Source organism: Perognathus longimembris, chromosome 1 (assembly GCF_023159225.1).
Source record: "Perognathus longimembris pacificus isolate PPM17 chromosome 1, ASM2315922v1, whole genome shotgun sequence".
Taxonomy (NCBI): Eukaryota; Metazoa; Chordata; class Mammalia; order Rodentia; family Heteromyidae; genus Perognathus; species Perognathus longimembris.
Genome location: NC_063161.1, coordinates 61,098,110 through 61,112,467, shown reverse-complemented (window position 1 = coordinate 61,112,467; position 14,358 = coordinate 61,098,110). Strand labels below are relative to the sequence as shown.

At 38.9% G+C, this 14,358-nt stretch overlaps 1 protein-coding gene across 4 annotated transcripts in view; it reads left to right on the top strand.

Annotated features, from left to right (window-relative positions):
* Cntn1 (contactin 1) overlaps positions 1-14,358 on the top strand; it is a 289,165-nt gene that overhangs the window by 222,561 nt on the left and 52,246 nt on the right. For 3 of the 4 annotated variants that reach the window (XM_048366305.1, XM_048366315.1, XM_048366324.1), the window contains one exon: positions 7,711-7,869. In XM_048366305.1, the coding sequence (XP_048222262.1) occupies positions 7,711-7,869 (159 nt within the window). Of the gene's footprint in view, positions 1-1,219; positions 1,515-7,710; positions 7,870-14,358 lie in introns of those variants that run through there. The other variant, XM_048366333.1, reaches the window with a different exon arrangement.

The window sequence follows — 14,358 nt, the reverse complement described above, 5'->3', positions numbered from 1 at the left end:
GACTTGAGACATAAATGTCCATGGTATCCAGCCCCAACTTTCAATTAGCTGTTTAGAATTATCACTTAATCTGTGGCCAGCTGTGGTGGTACATGCCTATAATCCCAGCACTCAGGCACTCGGACCCTTGAACTAGGCCCCAGTTCTTTCTTGCTTTAGTTATTTTTCACATAGAGTCTTGAATTTTTTCCCAGACTGGCCTGAGACCATATACCCACCCTCCTGCATAGCTGGGATTATAGATGTGTGCCACAATAGCTGGCCCTCACTTTATCACCTAATTTCACTTAATGGAAGTTTTATGTCAGTATCATTTGAAAACAATGAAATACTTAACCCTGAGTAATTATTATTGAGTATTATAAACCTGATTGTGAATTAATAGGACAAATTGACACAGAATTCTTATGAAGAGACTGGGACTTGGAAAATATGTGTATTCCTCCTCATGTTCATGTTTCTGATTATAGCATATGTCATTTCCCATAGTTTTACATTAGAAATAAATCTTAATACTGGAACAAAAGGAATTATTGCTTGATATATACTTGTGTAGTTTTTCATTAAAAATCCTCTACACATAAGCATACACTTTAAGAGGTAGCCTTCAATTCTGGGGGTGAAATTTACAAATGGTCCAGGGATTTGGTTGCTATTTTATTGTTTGGTTTTTATAGAGGGTCTCCAGTGAAGACTTGCTGTTTAGAAATTCAGGAGCTGCTTAAGAGGAAGAGTGATGTCAGCCTAAGCAGAAAAGTCCTTGAGTCTCTTATCTCCACTTAATCTACAAAAAGCCACAAGTGGAGACAGTGGTTTAAGTGGTAGAGTACCAGCCTTGAGTGAAAAAGCTAAGGGACAGCACTCAGGCTCTGAATTCAAGCTCAGGATGGGGACCATGAGAGAGACAGACACAGACAGAGACAGACACAGAAACACACACACAACACACACACACACACACACACACACACACACACAGAGAGAGAGAGAGAGAGAGAGAGAGAGAGAGAGAAAGAGAGGAGTCCACTTGAGCCAATGCACAGCACTTAAACCCTTTTCTCCTTTGGCCTCCCATCCCTAGTGTCTAGAAGTGAGCTGTATTTGTACCTGATTCCAACTCACCAGTCTAGCAAATATGGCAAATCCCCAGTGTTCATGGCTTCCTGCCCAGTCCTGGGCATCTGAGCTCTCCCTTCAGCATTCATCTTTCCTCTTGCAGGTAAAAACAGAAAAGATGGAGAGAAAAACATGGTGGATCCCTTTCTCCCCGTCTGTGCCAGCCTGCCTCCAACCTGGTGATCGTTGACACCATTTGTGTGAAAGCCTTTTTTAAATATTTTAATACATATGTATTTTTTAACATTTTATACTAGACTTAACTAATTAACTCAATCCTGTAGCTTCTGCAAAACCCCCCGAACTCCCCAGCAACCTAGTTCCTAGATATTGTCTCCCGTCTTGAAACTTCTAAACATTCCTTGAGCAGAAAAATAAATTGTTTTAAACAAAAATGATGTAGCTTTACTAATTCCTAAAAATAATGCCTAGTGAATTAACCCAGAACATCATATACTGGCCAAGTTTCAAGTCATGTGTTTTCCTGTCCTGTTTTTCTTTGAAATTATATATCTCAGAAATTAGTATGAAGCGCTGGTGAAGTCTAAATAACCCAAGGGGGTGAGCACTGAATGGGATATTTGATTCCAAGCACAGGTAATAAGCTGTGTGGCTGTCAATTTCACCAATATATGGTCGTCATTAGGCTAACATTCCAGCAGTCTTTTGTACCCTAGTACCATTCTTATCCCTTCCTGGAAGGATACAAGTACCAGTAAACAACTGACCACTGACTATGGTTCCCAAAGAGTCCTAGAACAACTCCTGGAATTGGCAAGTCAATACAAATCATACATGGAATGATATGTATCCATAACAAACTTTCTATAGAATTGGCTGAGCCACATTCAACATGCATTCACATGAAAGTTAAACTAACTCCTGCCATCAGCCATCTTGGATTTTCTTTTGAGAGGAAGGTTAAGATGTTTATTGGAAGGACTGATGGATTGAAATAGGTTAGGGGATTTAGAATGAAGTTTATGAAATTCTTTCAGGAACTTTTCAAATCTTTCAAACTTTTTTTGCTTGAAAATGCTCTCATTTTCCTTCTTTTGGACTGACAGGCACATGCACTTAAAATTCTTGTGTTTTTCTCTAGAATCACCTTTGTCTTCTTCGACTGCTTTATCTGTAGGTATAAGCAGTGTGTCTGTGGTTGGAAGAACTCTCCAGAAAGTTTTGAGCGACCTGATTTTGATTCTTCAGTCATCATATATATATATTTATGTATATATATATACATATATATATGTGGCTTTATTATTTTTTAATAGCCTCTGCTTTAAAATGTTACTTATATGCATCTTTTATGTTTATAGTCTCAGCAGGAACTCTTAAAGTTTGGACTGGAAGTCTACCTTAATTTCCATTTTAATATCATATTTAAGAGGACAGGCTCATGTTGGTAAACCCAGCTACTTAGGAGGCTGAGACCTGAGGATCACAGTTTGAAGCCAGCCGGACCAGGGAGCCAAGAGGCTCTTACCTCCAGTTAACCATCTAAAAACAGGAAGTGGAGCTCTGGCTCAAGTGATGGAGCAGCAGCTTCAAGGGAAAAGTCAAAGGGCCAGTCTCCAGACCCTAAGTTCAAGCTCTAGTACCAGTATCTATGCACATAAAAAAAAATTATTTGAAGATTTTCATGTTTCTCTAAACATCACCATTGTGATGTACAAGGGTCATTTTTGTGTTTGTATTCCTACATCATTTGTATCTGAAATTATACCACCCAAACCAGGTAGGAAAAAAAGATAGGAAAGAGGAAGAATTATTTTAAAACAACAACTGCTTAGCAAATGTATGTGGTACCAGGAAAGTGAGAATACTTGTTGAAACAAACCAAGTTTCAACTAGGACAATCCCACAGATTCAATGAACTCCTTCCTCCTCCTTAGTCTTGTGTCTAGTTAGCATCTAAGTTCACTTTTACCAATATCAGAGGTTATGTAAACTACCAAACCTCTATTGCATGGTAGAAAGATTTCAGAGTTAGCTTGATCTTAGTAGAAAGTCAAACACCTAAAAGATGATGTGACATGGGTCTGCATTGTACAACTGATAATAGAACTTGCCTTAACCAGTTTTTAAGGCAGGAGCTGCTCTGCTATAATAAAGGGACTTTAATTGGCTTATTTTGGTAACAGAGAAGCCACAAGTCCTTAGAAGGAATGATGGTCTACTTTAGTAAACATAAAGAACAAATCATGAACTGTTTTATGTGGTACTCTTCTTTTAATTACTTCCTAAAGAGTCACCAATGAAAAAAGAGAATGACCAGTTTTAGCCAGCTTACAATCCACAATGCTTATATTAAAAGAGTGGAATGTGCCCAGGCACCGATGGCCCATGCCTGTAACCCTAGCTTCTCAGGAGACAGATTCAAATCCAGACTGGGCAGAAAAGTCATGAGACTCTTATCTCCAATTAACCACCAGAAATTGGAAGTAGAACTGTGGCTCAACTGGTAGAGAACTAACCCCCACGCTCTGAATTCAAGCCCCAAGACTGGCACAAAAATAAGATAAAATAAAAAGTGGAAGGCTGTCTTAAAAGGGCCAGTGATTTGAAGGGATCTTTTTCATCAGTGATTGTTTTGAGAATTCCAACTATAGTTATTTAGAAGAGAGCATTAAAATTAGGGCTACTGGTAAGAAATACCATTCACTTAAAAGAAGCCAGGTGTTATTTACTACTTCTCTACATTGTATTCAAACTTGGAAGGTCTTTTGTCTCCTTTGAATGCCAAAAAACTGAGTCTCTATTACTGATAAAGAAAAGATGGCCAGCTTATAATGTGTGATCAGTCATTTGGAAAAGACTTTTTTCATTATGTTCTCCCAAGTCTCTGAACTACTCTTCATTGACTGCTACAATATTTCTAAAGGAAAAATGGCCAACTTGAAAACTAGTGGTATTTCTGGAAGTCCCAACATTTTTCTTTCGTGTGTGTGTGTGCGTGTGTGTGTGCACACACGTGTGCACACGCATATAAACCAGTACTAGTCCTAGAGCTTGAACTCAGGGCCTCAGTGCTGTCCCTTTGTTTTTTCACTCAAGGCTACCCCTCTTCCACTTAGGCCACAGATCCACTTCTAGCTTTTTGGAGATTTATTGGAGTTTCATAGACTTTACTGCTTGGGCTGGTTTTGAACTGTGATCCTCAGATCTCAGTCTCCTTATTAACTTGGATTACAGGAGTGCATCCAGCCTAATTACTTTTTAATTAATATAAAATAATGAACTGAGTAGACATTCTACTTGAGTTTCATTCACAAGTAGGTTTTTTCTTTAAAAATATTAAAATTTAGAGTAGATTAACATTAATAAAATCCAGAATTATATATTATTGTCATCATTATCATCATCATCATTATTATTGACAGCAGAGAAAACAGTTTGTAGGTACCTTCTTTTGTGCTGAAGAATAAATAGATTCTTTTTCTTTTATTTTATGCTGATACCATGCATTGAGCTCAAGACTTTGTGTTCTCACTCATCTTTCCCGCTCATAGCTGGCACTCTACCACTTGAGCCATACCCCCAGTCTTAGTTTTTGCTGGTTAATTAGAGACATAGTCTCACAGATTTTGATTCCTAGGTTAGCTTCAAACTGTAAACTCCCAAGTCTCAGCCACTAGAGCAACAAGAATTACAGGTGTTAACCCTCAGGGTCTGGTTTTCATTATTTTCTACCACAAAACATTTCCTTCCATTCTAAAGAGGAGCTGAGCAAGTCACGTGACCTGCTCTTCCTCTGGGAGATATGGAGGCATGCCCTGGGCTCTGTCTTGGCTCTGTGAAACCACAGTTCTGTTTTTGCCACTCTGAGTCTTTAGCATGCAAAAGAGGACTTCATCTCATATTCTGGACTTTTTCTTTTCTCCATCAAATTTGACATAAACAAGATCTCTACTTCCTTTCAAGTGATAGAAGAGTGGTAGAGTAGTTTGATAAGCAAATCCCAGCAAATTATTGATCACTGAGCCATATACCCAGTCCTACTTTTGTGATTATGATGATTACTACTATTATTTCTGATCCCAGGGCTTGAACTCAAGGCTTAGGAACTGTCCCTGAGCTTTTTGTTGTTGTTCAAGGATAGCACTGTACCACTTGAACTGCAGTCCCACTTGTAGCTTGGCTTTGGGAAGGAGGGTTGGGGTGGCAGGAATCATTGGAGATAAGAGTCTCACAAACTTGCTTTCCCAAGCTGGTTTTGAACTGTGATTCTCAAATTTTAGCCTCCTGAAAAATTAAGATGACAGGGTTGAGGCACTGGCATCTGCAGCTATTAAGAAAGAAATTGTCATTGTCCTGTGAGAGTTTTTCATTTTGGCCCCTCAACTTCATCTCCTCTGATACTGTAGGGGGGGGGGGAATGAATGGTAGAGGATCAAATCATGGACAGAGCCTACTGAAGATCATTCACCAAACATTTCTTAAGAACCCTTTCTAGGGACTAGGGGTGTGGCTCAAATGTGAGTTCCAACCATGAGCCAGAAAGCTGAACAAGAACACTCAAGGCCCTGAGTTCAAGCCCCAGTCCTAGCACAAAAAAGAAAAAAAGGAAACCAAAACAAAGCAAAGCACCATAGCTAAGACATCAGAGAGAAAAAAAAGGCAAAGGTAATTATGGAATTGTGCTCAATGGTATTACACTTCAAAGAATGGACTACTGAATAAAACAGTTATGTTTACAATGTCCCAAACAAACAAAAATAAGGAAGTACACTAAAAATATCCTATCATTGTACAGTCATCATTTGAAACCCCAAGAACTTCAGAGAGTAACAGCAGGAAATGACATAGCCTTGGGTAGTTAAAGACTAATCTATAGCAATTAGTTTTAAATTTTCTTTAACTTGTCTGAATATCACACCTCCATGTTCAGAAAAGTATCTGAATGCATGTGTTATGTAAGTTTATCTTATCTTCTCTGTAATGTCGTTTCTTTTACTTTTTATTGCTAACTTTTCATTGTAATATTGTAATATTATACTCAGTATTTGGCTTAGGAGAGTGTTTGCTGTAAGTAATGAACTTCTTGTTTCTGATGAACAAGCTACATTGTATTTTAATGTGGTTATTTGCGCTTGAAAAATGAAACATATTCTCTCTGCAGATCAAATGTACTGTTATTTACATATCTGTTTTTAATTACTTAACCTCAAGAAGTATAAGCACATTGTTATAGGTGATGAATCCACACGTTTATTTAGCTCTGCTGTGTTCATAGGGGAGATATTTCCCAATAATAAAATATACTGCCATCAGTGTATGTGTCTTGTGTTATTAAATAGTGATGCTGTATTTGTTGATCTATAAATACCTTTCCTCCTTGGGTCCAATCACAAGGAAATTACAAATACATAGATATTTTCTCTGCTGTGGAGAAAAACCAAAACCCACATGGGCAGAAAGTCATTCAAGCTAAGGAAGTAATTTAATAGAAAATCATGAAAGTTCTTATAGGAGAATGACAGTAATACTATTAATAGCTAAAATTCATCTAGGGCTTTCTACAAGCAGCTTTAACACGCTGTTCTTTAAGTATGTTATTTTCTTCCTAATAACAGCACAGTGAAATCAATTTATATCACTCCTATTTTACAAATGATAAAGCAAGTGCTTAATACATTTAAAAAGCTGACCAAGGTTTATCTCTGAGTTTATCTCTGGTTTATCTCTGAGTTGATCATCATTTTCTACATGTTAAATAAGTACAAGCATTTCTTTTCATGTTATTTTTATTTTCATAAACTAACATGAAATTTTACTATCCCAAATGATCCATTACATATTGCCCAGAAATTTCCACTCCAAGTAAAATACATTACCTACATTATCATTAAGGTTAAAATTTATATATAGCATTAAAGGTTATAAGAAAGTATTGATTTCATTTGGGGGGCACAGAATGGAACTTTTGACCAAGTGTTCTCATCCCCTGAATGAATTTGACTCATAACATTTGGGAAATGTTCCTTAAATATCATGATGCTACAATCTATGTTAAGCCTTGGTGTCAGCTGCACTTGGTGATTCAGAGAACAGCATGTGTATCCTGTGCTAAAACGCTGTTTCTTTAACAATATTTATCTCCTTTATAATTCCATAGAACCTCCAAATGATATTATCACGGTGTGTGTGTACATGTGTGTTTGTGGTATGCGTGGTGTGCATGTATGTGTGCCTGTGGGGTGTGTGTGTACATGTGCCAATCCTGGAACTGGTACTCAGGGCCTAGGCACTATCCCTGAGCTTTTCTTTTCAAAGGCTAGTGCCCTACAACTTTAAGCCACATCTCTTCTTCTGGCTTTTTGGGTGATTTTTGGAAATAAAGGTCTCATGGAATTTCCTGCTCAGGTTGGCTTTGAACTGTGATCCTCAGATCTCTCTCCTGAATAGCTAGGATTACAAGTATGAACCACTGTGTGCATCTTATTATCACTTCTAATAGTCCATACCAAATAGAAATGCAGCAACATTTAGTATGATATACAAATGTTTAACTGTGAGTAAGGACATTTATGTACATATATGATATACTAGTTGAGCATAATTAATTCATTACCAAACTTTTCATTCCAGGTCCCCCTGGCCCACCAGGTGGTCTGAGAATAGAAGACATCAGAGCCACTTCTGTGGCACTTACCTGGAGCCGTGGTTCAGACAATCACAGTCCTATCTCTAAGTATACTATCCAGACCAAGACCATTCTTTCAGATGATTGGAAAGATGCAAAAACAGGTGAGCTCTGTGTGTGTGTGTGTGTGTGTGTGTGTGTGTGTGTGTGTGTGTGTGTGTGTGTGTGTGTATTCTCATGGGGACCTTTTAATTTGAAAAAAACAAAACAAAACAACAACAAAACACCAAAAAACAGCTTAAAGCCAGTTGCTGGTGGCTCATGCTTGTAATCCTAGCCACTCAGGAGGCTGTGATCTGAGGATTTCAGTTGGAAGCCAGCGCAGGCAGGAAAGTCCATGAGTCTTAACTTCAATGAACCACCAGAAAACCCAAAGTGGAGCTGTGGCTCAAAGTGATAGAGCGCTAGCCTTGAGCAGAAAAGCTCAAGGACAGTGCCCAAGCCCTGTGTTCAAGCCCCATGACTAACAAAAACAAACAAACAAATAAGAGCTTAGTGGGTACTGGTAGCTTATGCCTGTAATGAGCTACCTGAGGTGCATATATTTGAAAGGATTGCTGCTTGAGTTCAACTCAGACAAAAAATTTGACAGACCTTATCATAATCATTTACTGGGTACAGTGGTGTAAGCCTGTTATCCCAGCTACAGGGAGTGTAAGAATGGACTGGCTGGGTGATGAAGTTCAGAAGGCCCAATATATAAAGCTGGGCATGGTGGTACAGGTTTGTCATTCCAACTACAGCAAGAAGTATGAAATAGGAGGGGGCCAGCCCAGGCCAAAATGAAGACTGTATTTCAAATATAATGAGCAGAAAACAACGGGGGTGAGGGGGACAGAGGGCCTGGCTGAGGCAGTACAACATCTGCACTACATGCACAAAGCCCAGAGTTCAAACCCCAGTTCTGCCAAACAAAACAAACCAACAGGAAATGAAAAAAATAAATAACAACCTATTTTCAAATGCTGTTTCAACTTACTGTCTAGCTAAGGAACTTCCTTTAGTATGTATCTTTTTATTTTTTTCACTTTTTTTTTTTTTTTTTGCCAGTCCTGCGGCTTGAACTCAAGGCCTGGGCATTGTCCTTGAGCTTCTTTTGTTCAAGGCTAGCACTCTACCACTTGAGCAACAGCACCACTTGTTTATATGGTACTGAGAAATTGAATCCAGGGCTTCATGCAAACACTCTACCAATAAGCCCCATTCCCAGCTTAGTATATATCTTTTTTTTTTTTCACGTGGAGACAAAGGGACATTTAATCAGATATTAAATAGGTCGGGGCCAGAGATAAGCCAGGGTGAAAAGCAACAGCTAATTAGTGACATTGTTCTTTGTAAGGCCTTCCCAAGAGTGTTTCAATTAGGTAGTTTCTCAGGAATAATAGCAGAGGAGAGGAAGAAAAACAGATCAGGGATATTTCCTTTCACTTTCCTAATTCTAATACCAGTATATACAGCATCCAGGGTACTTAAATGAGATACACCAAAAGCAACACTTGCAAAACCATTTGGTGTAAACCAACTGAACAACTCATGGGGGGAGAGAGAAAGGGGGAGGGGGAGGAGAATGAGGGAGAAGGTAATAAACAGTACAAGAAATGTGCCCATGGCCTAACGTATGTAACTGTAACCCCTCTGTACATCACTTTGACAATAAATAAGTAATTATTAATTTAAAAAAAAGAATAGTTTTAAAAAAAGATCAGGGAAAGAGGCAATTAGGCTTGCTCTTCCCTGGTCCCCACATCTTCCTAGAAAATTCTAGCAAAATGAGGCCACAGTCATTTGGCAAGACAGTAAACTGTCCTGAAGGATGAAAGACCAGCACTGTTCATGCTCCAGCTTTATGCACTTGTGTTATCTTTTCATGTCTACTTTAACACCTACCAAAGCAGGGGGCTGTGGCCACCCCATCAGCATCTAAAAAGTCAGGGGCCTGCTGGGCACTAGTGGCTCATTCCTGTAATCACAGCCAAGTATATATCTTGTAAGACAAAACTGCTAGGAAAAAATTCTCTGCATGTTTTTTAAGTTTTGCCTTTACTTTTAAAATGTAGAGTTTATGGTATGTGTGTGTGTGCACACATGAGTATGCATGCATACATGAGTGTGTGCATGTGTGAGTGTATACCATGGCTTGAACTCTGGGGCCTTGCACCTTGGCTTGGCTTGCTTGCTCAAACCTGGAGCTCTTAGTACTTAATTCACACTTCCACCCCAGTTTTTGGCTGGTCATTTTGGAGATAGAGTCTCAAGGACTTTTTTCCTCTGGTATGACTTTGAACTGTGATTTCTCTGAATCTCAACCTTGTCAGTAGGTAGGATTATAGGCATAAGCTACCAGCACCTAGCTTAAAATGTAGCTAGCTGTATGTGATATAACATTTGTGGCTGACATTTTTTTTAATATTTGAATATGTTAGCTTAGATTCCATTTATTGTATCAGCTTTAAAAAAAATCTTTTTTCTAACCTCGGTTTTATAAAATGGCGTTTGAAAGTCTTTTTAGATTTATCAGTCTATCTATTTCTGGGAATTTCATTCCTTCCCATAAAGCTAGATTTCTTTCCATTCCATTATAATTCCCATAAGTGAAGAACTTTCTTTCTGGTATAATTCTCCTAAGTTAAGAACTTCTTATAATACCTTCAAATGCTTAAGTTCCTAAATCTTCAGATTTAGTGAACCAGAATATATCTTTTTTTTTTTTTTTTTTTTGGTCAGTCATTGTGCTTGAATTCTGGGCCTGGGTGCTGTCACTGAGCTCTTGAGCTCAAGGCCAGTGTTCTACCACTTGAGCCACAGCACCAGTTCCAGTTTTGTAGTGGTTAAGACCAGCGTCTCACAGTTCCAGTTTTCTAGTGGTTGAGACCAGCGTCTCACAGACTTTCTTGCCTGGGCTGGCTTTGAACCATGATTCTCATATCTCAGCCACTTGAGTAGCGATTACAGATGTGAGCCACTGGTGCCTGGCTCAGAATATATCTTTAATTTCATATTTAAGTGCTGTTTTTGCTGGGTATAAATACTAAGTTGTTTTGCTTTACTTTGAACATCTTAAGAACATCATTCACTTAGGGTTTTACTTCTTTTGGAGGGTGATTGTGTGTGTGTGTGTGTGTGTGTGTGTGTGTGTGTGTGTGTTTGTTATAGTTTAGTTTGTTATTATTGTTTTTGCCTGCATACTTCCTGAAGCTAAGTCATCTATGGTTTACCTTATTTCCTCAACTAATTGGTCCATTTCCTCTGGCTGATTTCAAAATTCATCTATATAGAATTTTTGTTTGTTTGTTTGTTTTGTTTTGTTTTCCAGCTTGACAAGAATGGGAGTTTGCTGGCTCCTTCTATTCTCAGGTTGACTTCTTCATCTTGGGAAATATCTTGAGGATTATCTCTTCAAATGACCTTACTTCCCCCTCGCTGCTCTTTCTGCTCTCCCTGGAGCAGATAGCTTATAAGCAAATAGCTTAGAATGTTCACTATTGTTCCAACATCTGGGACAGCAGCATCATTTCCTCATAGCTATGCAAGTCATGAGATTTATTCCCCTGTGTTTTTTTTCACAAACTCAGCTCTAGTGGGCTTTGAAAAAAATAAATGGGTGTTTTATTGATTAACTGTGTATTGTTTTAGTTAATATACAAAAGAGAAGTTTTCTTGTGGTGGCATTTTTAGTGAAGTGAAAAAAATACTATCCTTTTTCATCTTTACCAAATTGACAAAGTGAAACAATGAAAAGTCTCAGGGCCTATTGTAGAATATTTCTTTTTCCTTTGGTTATGTTAATTCCCTTCCTACCTTTTCTTCTTCCTCCCATGTCCATTCCTATCTTCCTCCTGTCTTTCTTTCTCTCTCCTTCTCCCTTCCTTCCTTCTTTCCTTTCCTCTCTTCCTTCTTGCTTTCTTTTCTTCACTCCTTCCTCCCTTCCATTTTTACTCTCTCCTTTCTTCTCTTCCTTTCCTTCCTTCTTCCTCTCTTCCTTCCTTGTTCCCTTTCATCCTCCCTCCTTTCTTTCTTTGCCTTTCTGTGGCTTTTACTTTCTATCATTCTCATCTCAAATATGCACTTGTGGATATTTTAGAGGCCACATTCAGATTTCCTACAGAAAAAGGTCAATGAATCCCTCTTGCTGAGATGCCAGCACCTAGCTTGTTTCTCTTCTGCTGTGAAACACCAGCCCCATGCTGCGGCTTCTTCAGGTGCCTTCCCAGGCTGTTACTCTACTTGCACAAGTTGGGTCCTGGGCTTGTCGACAAATGTGAATAGTTGTGTTAGAACCAGTGAGAAGCCTTGAAATGCCCATTTCTGGTCTTAAACACAGTCTTGCTGTTCTAGTTGGAGCAAGTGGGTGGTTCTTTCTAAATACCTTTAATGTTTATCTTTAACATTGAGGTGGAAGATTCTAATTATTACCAAATTTAGGCTTTAAGGAAAAAGTAAGATACACTAAGGCTAATTATGGCAAAAGGGATTACAATGGCTGGTGTTATGCTAAAAGCAATCTGTTTTTTGATCCCAAAGTGATTCTAGTTATTTCTGAAATAACGCCAACACTGACCTTGTGTCTACAAGCCAAACACTGCAGCACAGCTTCCAGGCAACTTCTATGAGTTCTCAGTCTTGGGATGTGTATTGTCCTTGCTTTTCTTTTCTCTAAAACATAGCCAGAAACTTTATTTTGAGTTTTACAGCCTCCAGGTATTAATTTCTAAGTACATCTATGGTTTAGTAACTGTGGCTCATTTTTTTTTTTTGTAGTACTTGAACTCAGGGTCTCATGTTTGCTGTAATACTTGAGCCATTCCTGCAGAACACTGTCCCTTAGCTTTTCCACTCAAAGCTTGTGCTCTGCTACTAGTGCAATACCTCCACCTCTGGCTTTTTGGTGGCATATTAGAGATAAGAGTTGCATGGACTTCTCTGCCTGGTCTTACTTCAAACCAAAATCCTCATCTCTCACCTCCTGAGTGGCTAGGATTACAAGTGTGAGCCACCAATGCCAGGCTCTAAATTGAAAGTTCTTAAAAGGGTCTTTGTCTAAGTACCCAAGAAGGAGAATGGCTTTTTGCTTCATATAATTTTTTCATGGATTTATGCTTCAGTTAAACCATGATTTAAATACCTATCTGACAACATACATGGCATTTCAGTTCCTTTTTATTAGAGAAATGCCTGTGACAAATATTATACAGTTTATGATCTGATTTTCCTTGTTAGGATCATTTGTTAAGATCATTTGCCTGACTCTAATGTTGACCCAGTTAAGACTTAGGTACTAAAGACCCAAGTCCTGATTTTTTAGGGCTGCCTCCGGAGTGCAGAGCGTTCTAGACTCTTGTTGTGACTTCAGGAAGACCATATAGGCTGGGAGGAACTTGGATGAAAAGCAAGGACACAAAGTCTCTCTCCTAACCATTCTTTTGCCTGTGGCATGGGACATAAATCTGCTGCGCAAACCAAGTTGGTTTCTCCTGGGATCAAATCTGTTCCTATCCTATCTGAGAGGGTGGTTTTGGAGAAGAAACAACAACAGCAATACAAGATGTATGGGGACACTCAGGACTCAGACAGAAACAACTACAAACGTGTGTTGGAGACAAACCATGTTCAAACACGCATACTCACTAACAACTAAGAAAATATCAGCTCACAAGGGAAGGAAGTAGAGGTAGGCTTAAGAGGATCAGGAGGGCTGCCCTTCACTCTAGGTAGATCAGAGAAATGTCAGGATTCATTTTGTGGTTGAGTAGGGTCAAGGGTCAAGGAGGCCCTCCTTTTTTTTTTTTTTCTAACCAGTAGCCTGCCTGATTTAGAGATGACTGAGAGCCCAACATGATGACCACATACAAGCTAGGACTTCAACAGAGACATTCTTCACTATAAATCAATACAGAATATTGTATTCATCTTTCCATGTCACCATTTGACAAATACTAAGTGCTTCAATGTGCAAAGCATTATGCTGTAAATGCACTAAGCTATGATGGTTTACCAAAAAGAGAATAAGAAATGGAAGAAGCATGTGCACATTCATATGGACAGATGGGAAGAAACAAGCAGGAAGGAAGGAGAAATGTTTTAAGTGCAGGACCAAGCCAGTCGCCACAGTAATGATGATATTGGCTATTTGGTTTAACATCTCGGGCTGTGAAAAATGTCAAGGCGGGGATGATTTGCTTTCAGATCTCCTTGTGATGTAGTATCAGTCCCCATAAAAAGGGGCTGCATAGAGGAGGACATAAAGTGGTGGAAAGGGTAAATCTGATAGGGTGCATTGTAAGCAAATATGGGTATATCAAAATAAAATCCCCTGTCAGGCACCGGTGGCTCACACCTATAATTCTATCTACTACTCAGAAGGCTGAGATCTGAGGATGGCAGCTTGAAGCCAGCTCAGGTAGCAAATTCTGGGAGACTCTTATCTCCAGTTAACCACCACCAGAAACAATTTTTTTTTAATTCTTGGCACACTGAATTCAAGCCCCAGTACCAGTATACATCCTCCCCTGCCCCCACAACCTTATATAACTAATATGTGGTAATTTTTTTTAAAGTCCCATCCAGATCTGGAGAAATCTCAGTAGTTTAGGTAG